This window comes from Dufourea novaeangliae, unplaced genomic scaffold (assembly GCF_001272555.1).
Source record: "Dufourea novaeangliae isolate 0120121106 unplaced genomic scaffold, ASM127255v1 scaffold177, whole genome shotgun sequence".
NCBI lineage: Eukaryota > Metazoa > Arthropoda > Insecta > Hymenoptera > Halictidae > Dufourea > Dufourea novaeangliae.
The window spans coordinates 1,301,832-1,329,255 of NW_015374070.1; the positions used below are offsets into that span (position 1 = coordinate 1,301,832).

The window sequence follows — 27,424 nt, forward strand, 5'->3', positions numbered from 1 at the left end:
AATAATTCATTTAATTTGAATCGCAGCCGTTCAACTTTCCTTCCGTTTACATTTTTTTCTGTTCGGTTGGTCTATACGTCACGTATACACCCATTTATTTGCTCGGTCTACACATTGTGTGTGTGTGTGTGTGTGTGTTGTGTGTGTGTGTACAGAGCGTCCCACATAGTTTCGACACTCGGAAATGAGGGGTTCTTGTAATGATTTGAAAGAATTTTTTCTTAACAAAAATGTTATCCGAAGTTTTGTTAACGAGGTATTAACGAAAAACCCCGATCAATCAGAGCGTGAGTCTATCGGCCGAGTTCCCGCAGTTGCGTTGGCTACTAGTCGCAGCGCATAGACCAACATTACCACGGAAGCTCGGCCAGCAAATTCGCGCTCTGATTGGTCTTGGGTTTCTCGTTAATATCTCGCTAACAAAGCCTCGAATAACATGTTCGCTAAGAAAACAGTTGTTTCAAATCATCCCAGGAACCCCTCAATTCCGGGAGTCGAAGCTATTTTGGGACACCCTGTATATATAAATAATACGATATTTTTGTCCTCTATACATTTCGCTGAAAGATGTGCGTGTGTATTACCTGCTCGTACAAGTATCGCATGAATATGTTTTCTTTTTCTTCTATTAATTTTCTTTCTTTCACTCTCTTTCTCTCTCTATCACACGCACACAAACAGGCACACGCATACGCAGTCATACACACACGATTTTCACTCTTTTATTCCGTGTAATATGTTTCCTCTCTGTGCGTACAAAGTCCACAATATGTCCAATTTTGGAATTTCGTTCGTCTTCGGTTTTGCTTCCATTTTTACTTTTTAATAGGACAGAACTCATACGTGAAGTGTGAACGCTAAATTACAATACAATCGCACGCGGTACCAAGTGCCGTTCGAATTCAAACGATATTCTCATAGCTGATACCATTTCTTGTCTTTGTACTTGAGCATCAATCCGTGGGCAGATTGAGAGAAGCCCTCCGCTTCGTTCATCATACGGGCCGTTCGTTCTTCTAATTGCGAGAGTTTCTCGCCGCGCTCCAAAACCATCTGATGGGCCATATTCACTTCGCCCGTGGCGGTTGTTACGCGTTCACGAAGAGCCTCCGCACCGGCGTTCGGTCCTGGTATATGTCTCGCCACGGTACGGGATGCTCGCCCACTGGACTCGCCGACTAAAAGCGACATTGGTAGTTTCATAATTAGTTGTAAATACAACGATGGGAACAGAGCAATAACATATTCATTATACAGGGTAGCTCACATAACTCTTAACAGCTCGATGGCATAGTCTTCAATATCTTGAAAACTATGCCATCGATTTTAAAGTTCTTCGTCCTTTTGTCGTCGGCGGTTCAAACATAACGACAAAAGACAATATGAAACAAAGAATACGTGACGCTTGCGCTTCAGTGACTCCCGAAATTAAGAACTTTAAAATCGATGGCACAGTTTTCGAGATATTGAGATGTTTTAAGAGTTATGTGGGCCACCCTGTATAATTTCCAAACGATGGGGTAGTTTTAACGACAGACGGATTGTGCAGACGAAATACATTGGGCGTCAAAATTAAGGGACTACTAAAATTTGCCGAAAATATGGGACATTTTCAAATAACTACATCTCCGCGAAAAATAGTTATAAAAAATATTGTACACGACCATTTTGTAGCCTGAAGTTTCTAGTTTTTGAATTCCCGATTCAAACTTCGTCAATATTAACTTCTGGCATTTACCGTTTCGGTTCTAACGACTTGTTTCTGTCTTGGCTACCTACTGATAATTAGCACTATCAAATGGTAGAAGTAACAATGCCACGATAAGGAGGGTAACGAAGCGCCATATTATGGGTACATATCGTATATGAATTGTTTAAACTTACATAATTCTTCTCTGTCAAGACTTCGTGATCCTCCGCCGAAGAGGCCTTTAAAGAAGCTTTCTTTCGGTGGTTCGGGCATATCGTGACCAATGAACAAGTCTCCCATCATTTCAGTTAATTCAGCGCTGAAAACGTTATATTTAAAACAGACATTTTTAAAATGTTGTTTATACAGAGTGATCCTGTCGCTGCGCAAAATCAAAGGCCGTGCCGCTCTAAGGAACCGCGCTATTAAAACCGTTTCGGTGCGTGTACATGTTCCAATGGGTGTGGCAATATGTCGATGGCGTAGGGGCGATATCGGTGCAGCGGAGTCATCGACATTAAGAGCCCGCTGACAGATTTAGGCATGCTGATACGGCTTTAATAGTGTCGTCGAGGTAACTCCGAATTAGGTTTTAATACGTTTTATTTAACTATTATTTACAAATATGAATACAATTGGACAGAGTGACGTTGTGATGTTGCTGAAGTTCGGAAAATGACTGTGTCCCTGTTTGGGACTAGTATTTAAAGGGGTTCCGGTATGGAGAGGATGGACGCTAAGTTTAAGGAATTTAGAAAAGGATAACCTAGGATATAGGGATATTATGGGAAGACATTTTGGCGACATTAGGAATTTTGAAAACGGCTGTGTGGGAAATCGGGATATCGCGAAAAGACATCATGGCGTCCTTCGGAATCCGAGTGAAAGCTGTCTCGGCGAACGGTCGGGTTTTTGAGGAGATCTGTATCGCAGGGTCGGTACATGGAAAAACCATCGGGATAACGAAGGGTTCGTTGGTGACTACCGCGACAATAACGCGGTTGTTTAGACCGGTACAGCCTTTGGTTTGCGCACCGGGAGGATCACGCTGTATAAAAAAAACATTGATATTTAGTATAATAAATATTTAAACCTATACTTTGCATCTTTCCCTTGAAAGTTCACAAGGTAAAGATGAACTATAGATACTTATCATATATTTTTAACTTATAATTCTTGCAATTAGTATTATTGGATTGAATCATGAATAACGCCCGTCATAAACATTGATAATTTACTAAATGCTAATTATATAGTAGGTGTTATATCCTGTAATCTGAGAACCTCTTTTCATTGCACAATTTTCTGATCACCTTCAAACGCGAAGAACAAACGAGAACCGTCAATTCAGCGACACGTGGAAGCTACGCGCATAGTCCACCTTCCTCGAGACGCTGACGGAAACGTCAGCGATTCTAAAATTCTGCCTTACCGACTCGATGATCGCGTATCAGAGCCTGTTGCTACCCCGTACCATCCAAGTTTTCTGATAAAGGAAGGGGGGAAGAACTTATAAAGGGATTGTTTAAAAACCGGGGAAGCTCTCGGCTCTCATTTACTTCGTGACAGTTTCGGCTCGTGTGTCATTCTTTCGCTCCAATATTTTCAATTTCGGGTTCCGCGAGGATATCTCTTCCTTGTGTAACTTTTACTCCTTTCAGTGTACTTTCTTAAAAATGTTATGAATAAATGTAGGAGATTCTCTTGATGAAAATACGTCCAAACCCGACATAAATCGGACTATATTTAATAACATAGATTTCGTATCGCAACATAACGCATGAATAAAAATTGTTTTCCTTGCAATTTTTTAGATTTTCTGGTGAGGTGCGTCGTGCTTAGAATAATGAAAAATTAATATTTTAAACTCAGGAAAAGTGGCAATGCCGCAGGTGGCCTCTGCACGATGAAAGCGTGCACCATTTTACAGTTTCAAATATTATTTTAATAATGTGGGGATGTGTATCAATAATAGCTTTCGTGGGATTTTTGAATAATTTAAAAAAAAAATAAGAATACAGCTGTTTTATACAGAGAAAAAAGTCGTCTTTACCAAAAAATATTAACTTTGAAAATTCATAAAAATTCAATAAATTAAAATATCAACAAAATCGTGGACTACAGTGTAGACAATTTTATAATGAATAATGTGTCCAAATGTGAAGTTAATCGGACGAATAGTTTCGGAGATCTGCTGGGTGCCAACTGTCGAGGTCCTACCAGACATGACGATAGACAATGCTATATAACTCCGCCATTGTTTAATTTTATAAAATAAGGTTAAAATGTTACCCAACATCCCCTTAAAAAATCCCAATATTTTACTAAATAATTGACCTGGAGAAAAAAATGTTTAATTTGCAAATGTTTAAAGCAAGGGAAATACATACCAAAATTGGTTGGAAACGGAAAACTTCTGAATCTCCGTGGGCGACGATAGGTACAGACCATGTCCCTTATTGCTGAAGCAAAGTGTCTTTGCGATTCTGTAAAAAATATATAAAGGACTGTCGTCACAATGTTCGCATTCTTCGTAAAAATACGCAATGAAAAATATGAACGTACCAAGACGTAATATCAAAAGGTGAAAACTGTACGCTTATATATACAGCGACTAAGCTATATTACGTAATAAAAAACGGTAATAAAGTTTGAAGCGAATGCTTAAATGACGCTTGAACAAGTATCGTGAAGTAATATAAAAGGAGCGTAGGAATGAAAAACATGTGAAATTAAATGTATCGAACACGCAAGGCATTGCACATATCTTATAAAATACATATTATGAGAAGTGTATTTTATAGATCACTTACTGATCGGTATCGCCATTAACAAAGAGTTGGTGACCCCATATGGACAACATGGGGTCTACAATGCCATGTTTTGTGGTCTGAAAACTGTTAGAGATTACAGAGCTTAGTAGAGATTAAGAGCTTAACGCTACACTCTTCCAGAAAAGCGGAGCGTTAAGCGTACACGTGTGGAAAAGAGATTTTTTACTTGCACGGTGTTAACATTAACCCAGAAAACATCGATGTATCTTGTTTGTTTCAATAAAACGATTTAATGTATGATCCAAGACTCGTATTCAAATAGAATATGTGATCCTTGTTCCATTGAGTATGTAACTAACATGATGTAAGAGTGACATGTGAAATAAAGATGAACAGTAACACGAAAATGTTGCCTGCGAAACCTGACACTATTGTACAATAATTTTTTTAGACAGAGTGTGGTACAGTCAATTGTGCAAATATTCATAGTCTGATTAGCAAAATTGTAAGCAAATAATAATGAAATTCATTTGTAAAATATTATGTGTGAAAATATTAGAAATAACACGATCAACCCTAAACTACAGATCACTCGTCTCAAAAATGAATCTGAATGTTTCTTTCACTAGCATCACCTAACGCAGAATTTTTTAAGCTCTTGCGTCTGAGTACCATGAATTGACAGTAAGTGGCACACTATTTCCAAAACAATAATGTTGAACAATAAACCTAACCCAGACCTGTAGATTAATAGATTACATCAGTGTATTAATGTGAATGGACATCATTTCGAACACCTACGTTAGTGAATGGAAAAAGTCGTACGGAAATCTTTGCTGGTATTGAATCTCCAACTTCATATTACGCACAGACCATTTTCAAGAAACAAAGTAAAATTATTCGTTAATTATTAGATTTACGGTTAATTTATGTCCGAACATTTTTACTCAAAATTTAACGCTGTTCGATATTTTAACATAAGATATAGCATTATATTTAAAACAACGAAGTTGACCTTCAAATCTCCGAAACGCCTCTACTTATAAAACAAAATATGTGCATTATATAATGTATCCCACCAAACCATACAACTTTTCTATACAAAATGTTTTCATACAATGCATACTTTAGAAGTTATTCAGGGTGCACCAGTTGCGTGGACCACCCTATATACTCAATTGACAGATACATGCATTGTGGCGGTACATTTATTTAAAAAAACAAATATACATAGTGAAGTTGAATATTTTCAGGCTCTATCATAATTTACAAGAGACAAATGAAAAACAATTATTCTTAAATTTTAGTTTCCTGTAACATTATTATTTATTATTTACGCGAACGTGATACAATGCAGGCAAATTATGTTGTCGAATAAAAAAGTGTTTTAAATGTTCTTCCCGTAAAATTAGGGTTAGATTGAAAACTTTTTGGGCCTCACTATGTGTATTGCAGAATACCTCATCGACAAGTGATGCAAAATAGCGTCAGTTGAAATAGTTTTTTATCATCTATAGCGTCAAATGGAACAATATCTTTATGACCTTGTCGATGAGGTGTCAAAATTATTTTCAAATCAAATTTATACAGGGTGGGGCAATAACTATGTCCACTTTGAATATTGCCGTTATTTGTAATAATATGAAAACTTTATATACAAAACTTAGACGATATAGAGGGGGGCATATTGTAACACAGCAATTAAAAAAAAAATAGAGATGACCTTGAAATCTCCTCTATGCCTTCACCCACGCAGAAAATGTTTGTGTCACAATATGCCCCCTCTATATCGTGTAAGTTTTGTATATAACATTTTTTCATATTATTACAAATAACGGCAATATTCAAAGTGGACATATTTCCCCACCCTGTATATTATACATTTAAATACGTTAGGATTCGATAATGTAAGGGGCAATAGTAGATTGCAAACGATGGGCTAACAACTTGGTATCTTTATAAGAAATGCAACTATGCCAAGGGACTACCTCAAACACTCAATTACTTTTTTTACTGTTTCAAAACAAGGGAGTGTATCAAACACTGAATTAATTTTTTTATTTTAATGATACTGTTGTAGGAAGTAATTCCTAAACGAGTACAAATAGGTAATTCACTATTTTCTATAATAAACTTTTAATGTGTCATATTTGTTAAACAAATTTGATATGAGGAAAGTGATTATGTAATTCGCCTCTTGATTCTCGGACCAAAAAGTGACTGTTTTGGCGTAGAATGACCTCGTTTTCATTAACCTATTCTTTATTTTTTATTATTTTCTGCAGTCAATAAGAAAGTAAGAATATAATTATTTCATAAAGATAGAAACTTCACTTGCAAGGCACACAACAGAAGTATTATTCCTACTGCTAGCGTGACTACTAATCAGGGTATGAATATTCTTATTATTCACTATCTACGATAGTTTGGAGGTGCTAAATGTAGAGGAATAGAATCTGCAGATACACACTTGACATTATTTGAGAAGGTAGAGATGACCATTTAATAGAGAATATTAAGTATATTAACCCTTTGCGGATGCGTGTCGGCATATAGCCGCCCGTGCGTATCTATCGTTCTGAACGATAAGGCACGTCACATCAAGGCGGCGAAAATTATTCTTTTTTTTCTAAGCCAACAAAGAGACAATTAGAAACCAACGACACATTTGAAATTCGTACATTGATTGGTAGACCAACTAGTTTGAGATTTGCGTGACGGAGGTCGTAACAAATCATCGACGTCTGGTACAGCAGAAAGGCTGAACGGCCTTTTACATAAATACCATTTATCGAGACGATAGAGGAAGAAGTAAAGACTGTGTGGTATGCTCCAACCGAAAAATCAAAGGTGAAAGACGAGAATAACGATATTATTGTGATACGTGCTCGGCTAAACTGGCCTTGCATATAGGCGACTGCTTTGAGAAATATCATACGATGCAGGTGCACAAAACTAGAAATGTGTCAATGCTGTCAAATATTACAGGGTGCGTCACCTAACACTTTCACGTAAAATATCTGCGTTGTTTTTAATGATACGAGAAAGTGTGTAAGGAAGAAAATGTTTTTTTCTCAACACATTTTTGCCAGTGTGGAATTCTTACGACACTGCTCTAAGATTTGATTGTCTGGTAATTTCTTGTGTACTAATGTGTGGATTCTTAGTTAGGACAACTAAAACATTTATTTCATAATTCACATGTGTTTCTGATTTATTTCGTACACGTTTTTTCTTCTCTACACTTCCAGTTTCTCGAAAGAAGTTGAAGATGCTTCAGATGGTTGGAACACTAGGATGTCTCAGACTAGGATATGTTCTTGCATACTGTAATTGAACCTGCAACCGCGTTGTGTCTACACCCGCAGTAGACGATTACTATATCACACCTTTCACTAATTGAATAGGACATTTTGAAACCAAGACTGAAATGATACTGATACGAATGATGCGAAATGCGCGGCAGTTTATAATCAAGAGGTAACTTTCTACAACGTTTCAATGTTTAGAATACGGCACGCATGAACATCGTCTTTGTACTTTAAATTATGCTTTTTGAAGAATAACTCCTTCGGAGGTCATTTGAAGGTCATTATATCATACTGCTGGAATTTGTCTTTTCGTTAGCTATAATGCTGCACTAATCAAAGTACGTCGTCATATTTACAAAAGCAACGATGACCTTGAAATTTCAGAAAATATGACCTTGAGAAACAAATTTTCTTTATCACAATAACTGCCCTACAGGAACAAACATTTTCTTCCTTACACATTTTCTCGTATGATTAAAAACCATGGAGATATTTTAGGTGAAAGTGTTAGGTGACTCACCCTGTATAGTAACATAGTCTTTAACAAGTGAGGATGAGTTTTGTTAAATTTTTTTGTAATGTTTTTAGTTTTTATAACGCAACCGTTAAACATGTATATTTTTTTGACTGCATGCACCGATACCTCTCGTCCACAGCGACGCTCGCTTGCCAGACGGCCCGGTCCGCAAAGGGCTAATACAGCCAACTATGTAAGAATCTCTCACATGATGCAACAGAAGTGCTTGGATAGAAGTCTACAACAAAGCATGCTATAATACACTAGTGGTTATTAAGAGTTAACGACTTATGTTTACTGAGTTAAAAGGACTACATGCCAGAGATATAAAGATTGCTATTGAGTCTTTTAATAAATATGAGTATTTAAAGATTGTTGGCTAATATATTATACGTGTTTTTAAAACGCTTATATGTACATAGATATATGATACCCATTAAGGCTAATCAGAAATATTTCATTAACATAAATCAAGAAATCAACTGTAGCAAATTAAATTATAATATTCTGTTATAGTCTATTTTATATTTCTGTTATCACAGAAGACAAATTTATGTACATGTATTTCTATTTTAAACTAACCTTTAATCATTGCAATGTTCTTAACACTGCCTCTTTAAGTAAGAAGTTTTTGCACCTTTAGCGTTTTCATTAAGAAGGTGAAATATTTTAAACAATTAATATGCTCGCTTACTTTATTAGGAATAAGAAAAGAAGAAATTACAGACGAATAAGATTACATAATGGTTTGATTTAAGGAAAGAATTTCATAATATTAAGGGGGTATTCCAGTCTAAAACTTCTAAAAAAATCAATATTTAAACTTTTTTTTTTCAGTTTTGTCCCTCACTATCATTGTTATATGTATAGCTGCTAGTATTCTCAGCCGTTTTAATTAATAAAACACAATAACCTTACTACCCTTTATAATCGCGTAGCATGACCGAACAACGAAATTATTATAAATTCTGCTGCTTTCTGCGCAATCACCATGAGATTAGCGAGATTTATATAGACTATTTCTAATCTACCGATAGAAACTTAATCGGTTAATAAATTATGTACCATTTTTACGGATTCTGTGGTATCAAAAGTTTTTAAACATTTATATTCACTGATGGTAATTTATGACCATGAATGAAGGATTCACAGTCGAAAAAATTATCTTTAATTTGAAACTATTGTATTCATTCGTAATATTAATCATTGCATTAATTTATTGTCAAATTCGACACTTATTGTATTACCGACTGATATTGTCAAGGAATAATTGAATTTTTAAACAAGAAAAGTTTAACAAACATCGTTGGTAAATAAATATTCTAGTCTCCAAACATTATGTACAAATATTATTCAATATCGTCTTTTCATTCACCCCTGGTCTTTAAAGACGTACATAGTATGCACTGCAATTAAATAAAATTGAAAGTATGAACGTCTACCACTTCCTCTCTTTAAAGTAACACATTTCACAAAACAATACTTCTTATAAAATAAAACTTCGAATAATATCCTGATGTTGCTCATAATAGAGTTCTATTAACCGACTAAATTTCTACCTATAATTTAGAAATACACTGTATAAGCGTCGATATAACGTTCTCTACATATCGATACTCGTATATTAATAACATGTTCGTTAGATCTTAAAGACGTAGCAATAGTTTAACACTACACATTCATAATGACAAAGTGTTCATTTATCGTATTTAAAATAAACCTTCTTTCTCCATATCAATGTAAGAACCATAACACGTGCTCATATGCATATCAAAAACTAGCTTAATTAATGTGTTAGTAGAAAATTTATGCATTTATTATGAATAAGACGAGGCACGAGAAAATAACAGTCACAATATAATGATACATACACGGTCTGATCTAAAAAAACCTAACTTTTAAAGAATAAAAAGAAAGTCGAGAAACATATCCTTGATTGATATTGTGTCAGAATTTGATGACCAGCCAGGTCGTCTGGAAACGGGATTCACCAAAGAAACCATCAAAAAACTGTGTGAAGAAATCAAAATTCAATCAAAGGTTCGGTACGATTGGGGGCAATGGGCTGGGGTTATCAGAAGACACCATTTGTCGCATTTTTACTGAACAGTAAAAACATTGCAAGGTTTTTGCACGGTTTGTTATTCAGAGACTGGTGACCTAAAATTCAATCAAGGTGATCGATCTGAAAACATCATTAAAATTGTCCATAAGGACACAAACTTCCTCTAGTCGTATGTTACTGGTTTACTTCTGGTCAATGGATTATTTTTTTTCCGCGGTTTAAAATAACCATAAGAGGAATACGTAATGATGACATTCTACACACTCAAAATGTCGCCAGGATTCTCAAAGAGAATCCGCAAAAGGACATATAGCAGTGATTTGATATATTTTTTGGGAGTGTAATTCGCTATATCGCCGCAAAAAAAATGTATGTATTTAGAATAAAATAAAACATTTTTTCCCAAGAATGACTTGTGTTTTATTATTTTGAAAAGGTTCGGTTATTTTGGAACAGACCTTGTATGTACATTAACGACTAAATCAGCAATAACTTATAAAAAAGATCAATATTTTAACTAGACAATGTTGTGACAAAAATTGGCGATTAAATATGTCTTTTATAGAAAGAGTTATCAATAGATGCGAAGTATGATACTTAATCTTTTCACGTGATTATCTTCGAAATTTGTAATTCTTTACAGAACAAAAATTGCGCCTTACGAGGGAACATCTCGAATTGACAATCGCCGATTTTGATGCAACTCTGTGAAATTGTAGTTATCATAAAAATATCTGATATGTATTTTCTTAGCTGCTCTTATCCACGTTGTAGGAGTGAAAACAGCCCTAAAAGTTAAGAGTGTGAGCTATGTTCGGTCGAATAACTCGGAAACAGAGATACAAAAACGATGTAAACTACAATATTGTGTTTTTTATAAGGAATCCAGCCATATGATTGGATTCCAGAATAATCTATTTGCTTAGACAATATATTTAAAAAATAGCACTTTTTATTAAAATACGGATAAATTTTTATTTTTATTTTTACATTATTAAAAAAGTTATTATATTTACAGTTATCTCGCATTTTGTGTAAGATGGAGTATTTGAATGCGTATAATTACACAGATAGTGCACTTTAACGATTTCTGGTAACTATGTTACAGTATGCCTTGTTGTTTGATCTTCAAGTGCTTAAAACTGAGGCTGCAGTTATAAAAGTTATCTGCACTGCGCACTGCCATAAGGTGGTATGACCGGTATGTAGGTAAGGCATAACAAACAAGCAATGCTCGACCAATTCACGACTGTAAAATCTTCATTAAATAGGCAGTTCAAGCAGAACTGCTTTGAATATTTAAAACGTTGGTTAAAATTGTCCGAGAGTTTCATCAAAATCGGCGACTGTCAATTCGGGATGTTCCCTTGTCAGTTTTACCGCTTTTCTGAGATAATATTTTAGTTTCCGTAATTTTATTCTATGACAAGTGACCTGTAAAGATCACCTTGATCTTTAAAAATGATATTGTCTACTTTTGTTGAATTCAACTCATAAATAACTTATGCACGAATAAATCCAATAATATATATGAATTAAAATGGCTTTATAAGCAGGACATATGTATGAAGACAATCAGGTAGAAAGATTAAAAAGAAAAGAACGCGTAAAAATATTATATTTTATATTTTATATTTATATTGTGGTAATTAAAGTGGAAATATTTAGTTGCTAGAAGTGCTTGTAAATTTTCCTCACAGCAATACTGTATGTATATAATTTTTTATTGTATATTATCCCTGGCATAAAGTACTGAATCAAATGATTAACACGATCACTATAAAAATTATTTATATTGGTGTATCGTAAAAATTATTGCTATATGCAGTTAAAAAAATAGGATAGAAGAGTTGGCTACGATTCGATGAAAATATTAAGAAAATGTATATACGCTTGTTTTGTAAATATGAAGTAATTTAATATTGTACAGAATTTGAAAAAAAAAAGAGGATCAGAAGCTTGTATCATCTCGAGGATCAGTGAACTGCTGCCGCAATATCTATCTGACTTCCTTATTCTGTATTTTGCAAATAAATAAAGATTTTAATTTTTATATTAATGTACTGCTGAAATAAAGATAACTATTTTATTCTATTTCTTTTATTATTAATACATCATTGTTATGTCCGATACAAGAATCATTTTTCCTATAAGTCGTTTAGTTTCTTTGATCAAATACTTTTTGTCTGGGATAGTGCAATTGTAACATCGTTATTATTAAAAAATTACAGCATTTATATTTGCATTACTGAAATCTCTTAAATAAAGCAATTAAATTTTAGAAAGTATTAAGAATGTTTATTGAAGAATTAAAAGTTTTCTGAGCTGCATTCCAAAAATAGTTAGTTGAAAGTATTCATAGAAGAAATAGTCATTGTTAATGTGAGTTTTATGTTACTGTTAGCAGTATAGAAAGTGTTGCAGTGTTGCATCATTGCAATAGCATACAGTGCATTATTGTATACCGTGTGCAAGTATAATTGATATTTGCTTTATTAAATGCCATAAAGCTAATTTAGTGAGATAATTCTTTTCTCTTACCTTAAATCTATCAGAGGCAGGAAATCTACGTCTATCAGCGGCCTCAGACTTGGTAGACTATACGTAGCTACGTGCCCATTTGAAACGTAGCATACGAGACAAATATTATCTGAAAAAAAGAAAAATATTGTCCTGTTTTCTGTCACATTAGTTATCTAATTTACAGGTTTCGTGTAATAGCATACAATAAGTTTCTGACGCAATGTTTAAGAGTATTTGAAATAATGAAAGGTTATATAGAATTATATGAATGTTTATTTATTTTTCATGCGTAGAAGAAAGCATTAAGCTCTTTTATATATATATCCGACATTTACTGTTTCTTTATTTCTTTCATTACTGTATAAAGAACCTTCATATGTCTATGGCGACAGTTATTTGTGACTTGACCACATACATTAAACTTATCATGGGGTTTCAATGTTATTTGTTTCTGCGATTTACGTTTGTTTCTAAGTATACATGAGTGAATGCATGAAAATTGAAGGAAGAATGACTTACCATTTATAGTAGTAATTTCTGCTTTAATTACAATATGAGTTTCAGCCAGTTGATGTCTATATAGACAATTTTGTGATGGCAACGCCAACACCCTCGCTTGCTTTTCAGACACTAATACCACGTATTGACGATCTTCGAAGCCATCGCCTGCAGTTGCTTGCGTAGTCATCGACGGTGACATTCGGGTATTTGTACATTTACTTTGGCTCTCTTTAATGAAAAACAAAGTATTGTTAGATGGTTATAGAAACCAAATTCTTCATGATTCGTACTTCTAATAGGTTGTTGCACATGGAATGATAATTTCACTAATTGGTATGTATATATTATGTTTTTACGAACTATTGACAATAGTGATCACTTAAACGTTCAATTAAAATGTACTTCGTATGTTTTATTAGGCGTGATTTTGTTATACAATGAAAGTACTTAAAGAAATTATCAAATGAATTAAGATACATCATGGAGCGTGGTGAAATTGGGTTACAATTTTAATATGTATTTATTTTTGAAAATTGTTTATAAAAATCAAAATAGCGAATTGAAATTGCATTCAAGTGTTTGTAAACTATTTTTTATGAAAGAAATCACTGAGTAAAGAAAGGACACTTAAAACCACCATATCTATAAATGATTGCAGCTTTGAATGAAAAATTGACATCCAAAAATAAACGTTTATTAGTAATAGTTGTATTAATATATTTGTTTCATTGGTAAATATGAATAATTTTACTATAACTAATCAAAATTCCTCATTAAGAAATCATATATTTCACATTAAACTTAACATTGTATAAGGAATTCCATACTTACAATTTTTTTATGTAGATTTGTAAATTCTTACGTGAAGAATACAAGCGAGAGTAAAGCTACTTTAAATAACTGATAATAAAAAAACATCAGTATCTTATAAACAATTTTTGTAATTTCAGATCGAACATTTTAGATAAACAGTGTGTGTGAACATCTGCATAAATTTTCAAGATTAACATATTTTTTTAATGAAACACGTTTTTATTATTATTAACTTATTATTTGTGAATCTAAGGGTAGGTGACTTTCGAGGAATAAATATTCCATTATTTTACTCTAGATTAATAATAGAAGGAAAGAAACAAGAAATAAGCGAATAAAAACATAGAACAGTAACAAAAAAGTAGAAACAAAAAACGTTGTTCGAACTTCTATCTGACTATGTATAATTATTTAATTTTTTTTTATTTAGCGTATTGAACATAGTAGGTATATGCAACTTCTTAAATAGAAAAGTATATTGCAATGGGATTTTTGAGATACTTTATACATTTGTATAAATGTAATAGGCATTAAAACATACTGTTCCGATCTTTGCCCTCCGCGCTATCGTCTTTCCAGGACTCGTACGAATATGGGATCAGGGCACCGTTACAATCGAGGAAAGACATCAATAGAATACAACCTTTTAACTTAAAAGAAGATCCATCTGCAAAAATAATACATATGTGTATATATAGCGTGAATACAAGAACAATCAATTTCCTTTAATATTTTTTTTCGCATTTCATAATTTGATAATAATATAGAATAGGGTATCCCTTGCCGATTTCAATGATCTTGATATATATATATATATATATATATATATATATGTATATTATAATTGGTCGATGTCCTAACCCAGATAGCACATAACGCCCAATAACGCCTTGAAGACGGCTTAAAGGCGTCATGTGCCTAAAATGGCCATAAAATAAACGCCACTGAAGCGCAAGCGTCACGTATTCTTTGTTTCATATTTTCTTTTGTCGTTATGTTTGAACCGCCGACGACAAAAGAGAATATGTTGACTCCCGAAATGTTAACAAATGTTAGAACAACTTTGATGTTTCGAGTAAATAAATGTTTACAAGCCCGTGGTCGACATTTTGAACATTTAATTTAAAGAACATTTTATTTCTTCACGAATAAGCAAAGAACTCAAGCGCGTATAATTCAATAACGCAATTTCCGAGCGCTTCAAGTAAGTACCTACCTAAAAAAATGTTTCAGACAAAATTTACTTGTTTGTTCCTGTAGAATCTAAATATGTAACGTTTTATAGAGGGTTCCATTTAAAATTATAAAGGTATCCCCGCCCCACCCCCCTTTAACGGGGAAGGGAGAACCACTTCACGTTTATGTAGTTAGAAAGGTCCTTCAAATTCATGCAATTTAAGACCAAGAACTTTAAAATCGATGGCATAGTTTTCGAGATATTGAGCTGTTAAGAGTGATGTGGGCCACCCTGTATATAACGTCACATGAAATTACTCAGGACATTCACCTTTATAGCATGTATGAAGGTCATTGAAATCGGCGAGGTACATTCTATTCTATATAATTATCCACAATTTATGTTGCATAACGTCAATATTCTTCTTACAATTAGAAGCACAGGTGATACTCACTACATGTAGAAACAACAACTGGATGAGCGTGCCGTTCTCCACGGACAGGCGTGTTAAATATCACCGTTTGTACGGATCCTAACGATGTACCTATCCAGAGTGTTGGTACAGGAGAGGTATCTTAAGAACAATAAGAAAAACTTTTGATACACTGTCCAATAAATTTAAACTTTTTTTCTGATCTGCAATATCTATTGGGAGATCCTTATAGAGTCTCACGTCCAAATCACGAATCTTACAGGAATTTAGGACACGTTTATCTTACAGGAAATTAGAAACACATAACGTTTAAGTGACATTTGTCCTCGACCTTCAAGACACTCCACCACTTTTATATGCAGACGTAAAGGACAAAAAGATATTGTGAATCTATACTATATTATTAGTTTATTAAAAGGTAACTGCGGATTAGGTACTTATTAGTACACGTAACATGAACGATTAAAACATACCAGTTTTCTTCGTGTAGGAATCTGCGAACGTAAGGCAGCTGATGGTTTCTGTAGTGATGTTCTCGAGCGACGACATGCTCGAGCTCCTTGACCGTTGAAACGAACTGTCATATTTGTCTACCCGACCAGCAATCCCAACAATAAATACAAAATTAAATATTGAACAGGGAATGAGTTTCGTAGAATTTTGTAACCAGCATGCAACGTCTATTAGGGTACACATCTCTGACATGTAGCATTCTTATTAAAGAGTCAACAATAATCGTTGATAGAGAGAGTCAGCCGGTCAGAGTGTAAAAAGGGGAGGAAAAATGTTAACAGTGTTTTCGTGTAATAGCAACAATGTCAAGAACAACAATAATCACATCAACAACAATAACTACAACAACAACAACAATAATAATAATAACAGCGACAGCAACAACAACAACTATCACGACTAGTATCTCTCTTGACAGGATAGTTCACAGAATAAAATCTTTCATTCAATTCAACATTCATCAAGTCGATCGAATCAACTGACTTTTATCAGAAAATCGGTTAATACGCCACATAAAACAGACTTATAGTATAATGTTGTAATTAAATTGGCGAACGTTAGTTGACGTTAAACATCACAGACACTGTACCACATACTTATTTAGTACAATATTAGTCTTAACTCTCTGTGTCTAAAATAAGCAGACACGTCGCGAAAGTTTATGAGTAAGTTAAACTTCAAAATCATCAATACGTTTTAAGGAACAGGTAATATAGAATTTTACACAGGAAAAATATATTAAACTAGAAATCCTACAGGAATATTTCGTAAACGTTTATAAATTGAAACGTGGAACCTTATATGTATTAAATTATTAATCCCATAGAAATAGACACCCGGACAAATGGATGCGTGGTATATTATTTCTAAATGATATGTTCAGAATTCTCTAAATTTAACGAATCATGTCTATACAGGGTATAGACGTAATGATAGTGGAACTGAGTTGAAAATTAATTACTGTTTACACGAGGCTTAGTTTCCGAGAAAAAAACAAAGGTTATAAATACAACAACATATTACTACAATTATGTCGAAAGCCTACTAGATTAACAAATACATTAATGAGTCAGATTATTTATCCACCAGGGTACGATAAACTTGCTTTGAGATACTTATGCTATGGACATATATAAGTCAGACTTAAATAGAAGCAACTGTCGTGATAGACAGTTTTTATCATTCACACTTTCTCAAAAACTAATGTCAACTTTTCTGGTTCTTTTTAGTTTTATTTTTCTCTTCTTTATTTTGATATTGTGTAAACATCCTCCTCTTTTTTTATTTTCGAAAATGATAGAGTATGGAGTTAAATGAAAAAGGAACAAATTTCGGAGTTTCTTATAAACAACACAATAAGTTATACCAATTTAAAAAAATCCGCAACACTCTCAGTAAAAAGAAAATGACCTTTAATTTCTTAAACAGAAACACTTTTTTTATATCATTCATGCCATTTATGTTATTAAACCTTCGTTTCTAATATCATGTTTATGGAGCCCTTTTGTCTTTAGTTTACTACCAGGATGCTTTGAGGAGAACAAGGAATAATGGAACAGCTATACAGTTCACCGAATTTAGAGAATTCTGAATGTATCATTTAAAATTTAATGACACTACACACGTGTAATCATTCTGCCTGGGTGTGTATTACTCGAGTATCATAATTGAACTAATGGAAATTGTACTTCATAGTTTATACTACGCGATTATCGGGACAATCCCGTTTACTTACATGATTCACTATCTATTAAACTGCAAGAAAGGGTATACATAATATCACTGTATTATAATATTCCATACGTAATATAATGTTGTAGATTATTATCTTATTCCATCAGGACGAAACTGTTCGCCTTAATTACCATTTATCATTTCTGTAATTATTACACGTTCGACACATTCCACACTCTCAAAGACACTTCAAAGCTCGAACTTAAAGGATGAGTCCTGATTTCAAAAATTAAAAATATATAAGACTCAAAATGAGCACATACAATTCACACTCTATAGAAAGAAACGAAATTTCAGTAGCAATAGTATAAGATTATGCATTTTTCCACTAAAAGGCATTCTTTAACATCCTTGAACGCTCTAAATGTTTCTGTACTTGCTTGGTATACATACGCGCATGTGCGCGCACGTCCACGCAAGATTTTAATAAAAATCCAAGTATATCGGCTAAGATCGATTCTTTAAAGGAAAAATTAGGGTACACGGTTTAGTTAAAGTCTATTTCCACTATTCATTAAAATACACCTCACTTTCGAAACACTCGTATACATACATATACAGCTCAGATACTGTATAATAACAAATTAATAGGACATGCATTAAAAAATATTTATTTTTCGTATCACATTGAATAATGATATTTGTAGTCATTTTGAAAAAATTATAAATTCTAGTATAATGCAGTACACTGTCGAAAATTAGTAATACAACACATTCAGGACGACTCGATGATCAGTAGAGTCAAAAACTGATGCTCTTATAAGTTGTGACTCAAAATAATTCAGAGAATAAAATGTACATACTAAAACTTGTATAAAATTTTGTATAAATATAAATAATACCTATCACAGTTTTTGATTTACAGATAATTAAAGGAAATACTCAAAATATTTTAACAGAGGCTACACTAATTCGTTTCGAATTCATAATTTGTGTAATCGTCTGCCAGTAAAAGACTATGTAAAATAGTCATCAAATTTTTTTCTTGATTCGGACTATTAAGTTATTGTGCAATCAATAAAGCACTCCAGTTGTCTAATAAAAGTTACCAAAATAGAGATAAAATATAAAAATAACTTTTGTTATCTTTTACTTAAAAAATCATCCCAATCATCAAAATTTTATAAGAACATTGAGCTATTGAGTATTAACTATACTACGGATTTTATACATTTTAAGCAAAATCACTAGAGTATAATATAAAATAACACTTGAGAATATAAGATTTTATAAAATTCTTGAGTTTATAAATGAATTTGCGAAGGTATGAATTATAAGTATGTACATTTAAACGCATTGAATGAATATAATCGTTGGTAATTCCAGTTGTTAAGTTTCTAAAACCCTTAATAAAAAATGTAATCAGTATCTTGTTAATTTCTGCTTTATACAATAGTGTAGAAATGAGACTAATATACATAACTTGTATTATAATGAAAATTCTTATTTTCATAGAATATTTTACAGGAACCAGAAAAAGAGAAAGATTTGCTTCATCAATTTGACAATTTGATGTTAAAACAAAAAATCCATTTCTTTTTGCAAAAGCTTAGTTTCATAGTATCCTACATATCTGCATATATGTACCATAAATGCACAAAATCCGTAGATTATGTTACAGTAAACAGCAGCAATAGCAAGCAGTGAAATTGTCCTCGATCCTGAATGTGGTAATATAATAACAGTTACAAGTAAATAAAATATAAAAACTGTTTGACAACAACTCATGAATTAAATAAAATATACTCTTCTCTCTCTATAATCGCGCTGTATCGATTTCCATAAAATCACACCGTTATCGCCACCACGTCTGGGGCTGGCTGATAATAGACAGACCTTGCATCTGCATCAGCCGTACAGAGAAAGAGCGAGAGAGATTAAGAGAGGGATCGTGATGAGCGAGTGAGAAGTAATAAAAGAGAAGCGAATGGCCAGCCAATGTAACGATCGCAGAATCATATCCACTACTCTCTATAATCGCGTTGCCAGCCCCGAACCGGTGCGCTATAGAGAGGAAACACTGTATATTGTACATATACATATAGATTTCACTGTGAAAGAATCGATCTTTAAAGAATATAACTGATCTTTATTAACACCCTGCGTAACCGGTATATCTCATATATCGTACACCGAGCGAAGAAGTTAGTTCAAATGTATCGTTAGGCCACATCTATTAGAGAAAAACAAAAGTCAACTGAAATAAAATAAGGCAGACAGAGGAAAAATCGGAAAGAAACGCGGTAGAAAGACATTTTTTTCGTCGAATGTGTGCAGAGTGAGGTCTAGAAATCACGCAAGTTAGATGATGTGCTAGTTCGTGTTCTTGGAGATAGTGGTTTGATCAAGAGCGAGTGAGCAGATCATTAAGAAACAAAGATGCGATGCAGAGAAGTAAAGTCTGCCGAAGGTACGAATCCACACTCAGCAAAGACCAGACAGTATTTATCAATCAGACACAGCGGAAAGAATACGATATACGGAGGGCTGATCTTGTGAACGGCGTTTCTCGATTTTACAAATTTTTCAAACAATTACTCGTCCGTTGTACCACAAAATTCTCGAATTTTTTTTATAGTATTGACAACTACGAAATAGGAACTTTCATTAGGTGTACTAATAAGTAATGTACTTTCTTTTCTGAATCGTTAGGCAATATGTACAGTCAAAGCCAAAAGTGAGTATACAGTTTGAAAGTATGAGATATTTAATTAGATTTATTTGGGGCACTGCGTATTTATTTCGCTCAATTTAGAATCCAATATTTCACACAGATGCTCTATTAAATTGAGATCTGGTGACTGCAGAAGAGAACTTAACTGACTGAAAGTGTTTTCCAGCAAACAATTTTTTAACCACCTCTGCTCTATATTTTGGGCCACGATCTCACTAAAAGACCCATGAATGCACTTGCAGCTGAATTTGATTTAAAAGTATTTAAATATCTGCCCTACACTAGAAGTTGTGATGCTGCACCAAACCATACTGATACATTTACAATGTATAATGATATTTACAAAATTTTGTAGCTCCAAATTTCATTTTTTCGAATTGTTTGGCTGCCCACAGATCCCGAAAATGTTAAGAAAATCATATCCAATTGTATTACTACCATGATCTTACAACAGTGAGATACTACAAAAGTATTACACCGAAACTTCACTTTTGTAGGGTGTATACTTAATTTTGACTCTGAAAAATATCTTTTCAACTTTTAACTGCGTGGAAAATTATTACCCATATAAATGAAACAATACAAATCTTTGATTTCTATAGATATGAATATTCATTTTATAAAAAAATAACCTTTACTTACTGGTACACACAATATGTAATTCTTAGCTTTAAATAGTACATAACTTATTAGATTTCAACGAACAAATGTAACTTTTAATTTCCATTTAGTTAATGCTGAATCAGTTTAAATAAAGTGTCTCAGTACGAGAGAAACTTGATACAGGTCTCGATATTCAGATGTAAGTATACGAAGTTAAATAAATAATTTGTTTAACTTTTCATTGTCTGCTGATGTGAGAGGTATTCGATAAATTGTGGCTGGAGGTAATACCTCACAAAACAATAGGTGGAAAATATATATTCAATTTCTGTAACATCGGTTGCGTAGTTTTCGAGACACATGGCTTCAAACATAAGGGTAAGACTGTGCATCTGTTTCACTACAGACTGTGCAAGCTACTTTGTATATGCGTCGTCACTGTTTGTTTCATGATTCTACACAATTATCATGATTGTAAAGAAATAGTTTGGTTGGCCGAAATAAAAACTTGTTTTGCTTCTTAAGAAGCTTGAAAGCTGGAATATGACACAATTCATGCATGTTTTCTTATTATAACCTTGACGATGCGTGAACGTTTCACTCGTCAAATGGCGAACTGAGGAATGTATGTACGTATTAAAATTATACGTTGTCAGTTTAAAACAAAGGTACCCTTGACAAGGAATGAACACTAACACTTACTAAAAATTAACTTCATCACACGATGTCACCATCGACACCAAATGGTTGCTGAAAAATAAAAGTTTCATATCCCGTTCAGCTTCAAAAACGTTAGATTGTGTCGCCTTTCATTTTTCAACCTGTGTTACCAGCTTGTTAGAAATGTTGCAAAGCAGTGCCACTCATCCTCACCATGCACAGGCCACACTTTCATGAATTTTCACGTTTGAATAAAATTTCAGCCTTTGTTCAAGTGCGTCCGCATTTTCTAAATAATTTTTCCCCAAGTATAGATTGTAAGCGTTGGCTCATTAGTATACAGGACGCATATCTGTAATCTTATAACCACAGGTAAACCATTCAAGTGTATTAGCACTGTTTGTACAAATACAGTATACAATACAGTAGAATTATCTTATATACGGTTGTACCAATATTACGGCTATACCCTAGACACCAATAGTTTGAAATTACAGTTAAAAAGAATTGTTTGACATGTAGTATGCTTGTAATAGTGTAGACAAAAGAGTTTCATACCATTTTCAGCAGTAGAAATGCAGTCTATGGTTATCATTTTGTAACTTATTTTTATTTGCCACCTTTTTCTATAGGTTCTTTATATTTTTCAGATAGTTTCAATATACCAATTATATAAAATTTCTATCATTTTGGTAAAGAAAGTCTTTAATCAGCTTCTTGGTTAATCTTTTTTTCTGAAATTTTTTCCTGGTATAAAATGTTTCAGTAGTCATGTTTTTTCTTTTGCACTTCTCGCCAAAAAAAAGGTGTACCTCGAAAACAATACTTGTTTGCCGGACCAACCATTTTTGTGTCTCCAGTAAAAACAAAAGGTATTAAGACCCCAAGTTCGAGGCGTTACAAACTTTCTTAACTATCCACCATTTGAATCGTACAACTCTCTGGACAAAATATATCCTCAAATACATTGCATCTATACAGAACAATCAATAGAAAATGCGTTCGTAATTGTCGAAAGACCCGAAATTCCGTCCACTTAAAAAACTACGCAATCAGTAAAGAAAAAGAAAAAAAAAACAAAGATCTATTTTCTACGTTTGTCTGCTTTCCTGGTGTATGCCACACCACACAATTTATCGGACACCCGCGTACCGAACGAAGCGTAACGCCGTTCAAAATACCCTGGCCTCCGTCGATTGCACCATAGCCGATCGTAGAAGAGTCGCTCTATCGACAGTGAGAAATGAAAAACCATCAACGAAACGAAGAAAAAAATAAGCACTCAGAGAAGAATATATAGAGTTGTCTCATTCAGTAACATAGAAACAAAATCGACGTGTCTACAGAGTTCGTATATAGTAGTAATATTGTATAAAATGTGATAAATTGCGTTCAGTGATACTACCGAAGCTGTTATACTGTCTGGTGTTGGAGAGGATAGTCTGGTAGTTCAAAGAAGCTTGCGGACCGATCGACGGACAGGCTCGCATCTCAGTGCTACGGTGACCAGAGAATAGCGAGGTTGTTGGGACGCTGTTCGACGACGAGGAATCCACCTCGTAATAGTTGGTGGTGGTGCTCAGACACTTCTGGAGCTTTCTTATACCCTGAGCACGGGACTGACGTGGCTCTATGTTTAGGGATTTTCGTGGATTCGCAATCGAGCCACCGAGATCGTCGTCGCCGGTATTAGTATTTCGAATAGCCGATCGGGGGCTGGAGACATCGGTACTGGTCTCATTATTGCAACCACCAACGTCACCAGTCGAACCACAGGGGCTACAGCTATTATTATCGGCGTTGTCACCCCTTTCACCGCAACCACTACCACCAACGACCAATGTACCTCGTCGCGTAACCGGCAACATGCACATCCCGTTCATCTACAAATGAGCGACAGATCAAATATGGAGGAAGTCAGTCTCGGTTCCAACTGAAATTCTATCATTATAACCCGAATTGCGATCGGGATACGTTTTGCTCAGATTCGTTTCTACACTGAAACACCACTGATTTGTTTCACGGTGTCCCACGGCTGCAATCTTCATTGTTTCTGTTACGTTCACGAATTTCTACCGTTCGTTGTTTATGAATACGACTCTGTCGGGACTTGATATTTTCGGATCATTTCGGAAGACATTTTGGTGTTTATGGAGTTGACGATGCTTATGATCTGAAAGTTTTTATCAATTCCTGCAACGAAGGTAATTTTGCTCAACGAAATTGGCCAGGTCGTTTGAAACTCGGGTTAGTCACCCATGAGGATAGAAAAATGTTATGTTGCCATACTATAAACGCCTTCTTTTTAAGTTTGTAAGGAATTGTTTTAGGTAGATGTGAGACATCATTACCCGATGTTTCAGCAGCATTGGCATAAAAATAAATTCATTCCAGATAAAATACTTACAGTTGTTAAATTTATTAATGTGCAATCAATTATATTTTCGCAAATTCAGTGTTGATTTACAAGCAAATCAATAACACATGTTTCTTTACAATATTCTATATTGATTTCGACCGTTTTATGCTATTTTCATCAGGCTCAAATGTGGCAAACATACTGAATTTCCATTATACTATTATTTGATTAAGAAAATAGTAACTGTAATTTGAAGGTGACCACATATTTCCGTGCTGGGCACCATTTTCATTTAGAAAAATCTCATTAATAACAAACAATTGCTAAAGTTTTCATAAAAAAGAAACAAAAATTAAGGCAATCTTTATAACGTTTTAATGCTTTGTACAGAAATGTGCAATATTAGCAATTGAGAATAATATTCTGTAGTAATTAAAACTCGGATTTCTGTACATAATGTCTTAGAATCAATGCATCCGTATAAAGCAGGATGTTCGATACCAGTGTAATGATAGATGTCTATTGACAATTCATGTAACAAAATATTGTGTCTTATTATTTTTACAGTTTAGATCTTATTGCTAGTTAAAGCATCACTGATATTGAAGAAAATTTATCTAGTTACCCAATTTTTAAATGCAAAAAGGAAGCGTTTTAGACGTAGGACAATATTATATCTTTTCATCCTCAAGATGACTACTCTGAGCTCACACAGTTTATGTAAGGTGTTTCCGAACTGGTATTACAACCCGTAAGGATATGATACTGCATGCAAAAATAAGTCAAATATGTGGAATAACACTTTTTCATATGATGTTCCGTTTTCGAGACGATCGAATTTGAACTAACCTTTCTGTTCATTACATTCCGTTTCAATATACTTAGTGTTAGCACAAATACATACACATGTAAATACATGTTATATGAATTTTCAAAACAAATTATTTCGTAAACAAAGCATTGTATAAAAGATATTTTATTCTTTCATTCATCTAACATGTATGTACTCGGAATAAGTCGAAACATTTCTACAATAAGTAAAAACGGAATTTAAAGCCTTATGCTGTAATTGTAAAACACATTCATTTGTGACATTGTGGACATCTCTTTTAAAACTATTTGTTCACTTGCCTAGTGGTAATGAAGAGACGTGTTAGCTAAGCCCTATTCAATTGCACGCGTACTGAGCAAACTTTGGGAATTCGATTATCTGGAAAATGAAAGCCTTATACGAAAAAATTTTATTATACATTTTGTTACTTTTGCACATAGAATCACCCCCTTTCGAGTTGTGCCATCAGTTGAAAGACACCCTGTATAGTCATTGATTTCTGTGACGTCTTGGATGGTTTGGCCAACCGAGTTTCGACTAATAGGTATAAGGAAAAGGAAAAATCTGTCGAATTAGTACGGTTTTCGATCCACAGTATTCGCAATTAATCGTAACAAGTAACGGCGTGACTTGACAATGCAGTGACATCTTACATATGCTTCTAGATGTTACTTTTGGGAGTAAAAATTATGTTCCATGAAGATTTTGTTAAACAAATGATGATAATAACAATTATATTATTTAAGGCAAAATTCCCATACAGAGTTATGCAAGCCAGTTATAATTTAAAAGCAGTATAATATATTTATATTTTAACTGAAATGTTTTTAAATGGAATCCGATAATTATCCCCTGAATTGCGCCCTAAAAGGATAAATGATCACAAATGAAAAAGCAATTAGTATACATTATATTAACACCACGTAATATAATTGAAATATTACACTTAATAAATTACGTTGTAGAGGGTGGAGCAATAACTATAACTACCTCAGATATCTTCGAAACTATAAGGTTTACAGGAACATTTGTTTAACCAAAATTGCATAGTACGTAGAAAGCATGTTTATAAAAATATGTTTGTACATAAGTTTTCATAAAATTTACTAACCTCCTTTGCTGTTTACTTTTATTTAAAACATTTCTTATTGACTCGTTAGAAAAAATTAATTAAACTGATATTGAAGAACATTATACAGAAACGTATGTTACATAAAACCTAGTAATATTGACAGAAAAAAAATGAAAATTTTATTCCTCCTACAGCATGTTTCTTTTCATGTTTAATGATTTAATAATCTTTCTGCTCTGCATTATTTTACGTGAAGACGTCGCACCGTACCGCGAGTAATAACAATATTTGCAACAGTACGATTTCATGTCTGTATTGTAATAAATTTAGAAATTTTATTATATTTAGCGTATGCATTGCTTAATTTTTTTTTAGTTTGAACATATTAAGTGAACCGAAAAGTTCATGTCTCTATAATCTATAAGTTTATACATGCCCGTTATGTTTTGGTAGGAATCTCAAAAAATTCTGTATTTTCACTTGCAATCGACTAATCCAAATAGCACAGAAACGTCCTATGTACGCCCGGAGAACGTATTTTCCGGATGTTCGGTACATACGGAGGATGTCCTGAATAGGTCCACATACCTCCACTACGTCCTCGTTAAGATCTATAAATGTCCTAGGAAGGTCCTATTTACAAAGTGGAACGTCCCGAGAACGTCCTGTGTCAACATTCTTGAACGTTGTCCGAATATATAAAAGTAACATTCTCTGTACTTTTTGGGAACGTATAAGAGTTCCTAAAAACGCTACGGTAATGTCTTACAATAGCAGACTGAAGTTATTTAATTCGAAATTGAATCAATTTAATTATTCTCGCGGCTTATTTTTTCACAACATATTGAATAAAATATCATAAATAAAATATTATAACAAAACACTACAGTTTGTATTATTTAGTGGATTTAGTGTTTATGAAGTAGAAAATCCTCGCTTGTGAAGTAAAAATTTAGCATGTCGAAGGGATATTTCACTCCTTGTAAATAAGATTTGAAAAAAAAATAAAAGAAACATATATCCCTCTAAAATGTTTGTGCTTAATTGCTTCAAAATGAAAAAAAATCGATTGCAGCTAACTGGATAATGTCTCTCGGTAAAAACTAGACTAGCCGCGAACTTCTTGTTCAAAAATACAGTTGTTTAAGGTGAGTTTCGTGCTACAGAAAAAAA

At 33.6% G+C, this 27,424-nt stretch overlaps 1 protein-coding gene across 2 annotated transcripts; it reads right to left on the minus strand.

Annotated features, from left to right (window-relative positions):
- Nucleotides 1-548: 548 nt before the first annotated feature.
- On the minus strand, nucleotides 549-23,785 carry LOC107190403 (syntaxin-binding protein 5-like). Of its 2 annotated transcripts, XM_015579198.1 has the most exons (10): nucleotides 23,394-23,785; nucleotides 16,278-16,394; nucleotides 15,826-15,945; nucleotides 14,736-14,861; nucleotides 13,400-13,609; nucleotides 12,899-13,007; nucleotides 4,504-4,587; nucleotides 4,081-4,176; nucleotides 1,885-2,009; nucleotides 549-1,178 (listed from the first exon to the last, which is right to left on the minus strand). In XM_015579198.1, exons 1-10 carry the CDS (start codon nucleotides 23,476-23,478, stop codon nucleotides 916-918), a joined length of 1,335 nt encoding a protein of 444 aa, XP_015434684.1. In that variant the 5' UTR covers nucleotides 23,479-23,785; the 3' UTR covers nucleotides 549-915. The 2 variants fall into 2 exon arrangements, with proteins under 2 accessions (XP_015434684.1, XP_015434685.1); XM_015579199.1 differs by lacking the exon at nucleotides 4,504-4,587.
- Nucleotides 23,786-27,424: the final 3,639 nt, after the last annotated feature.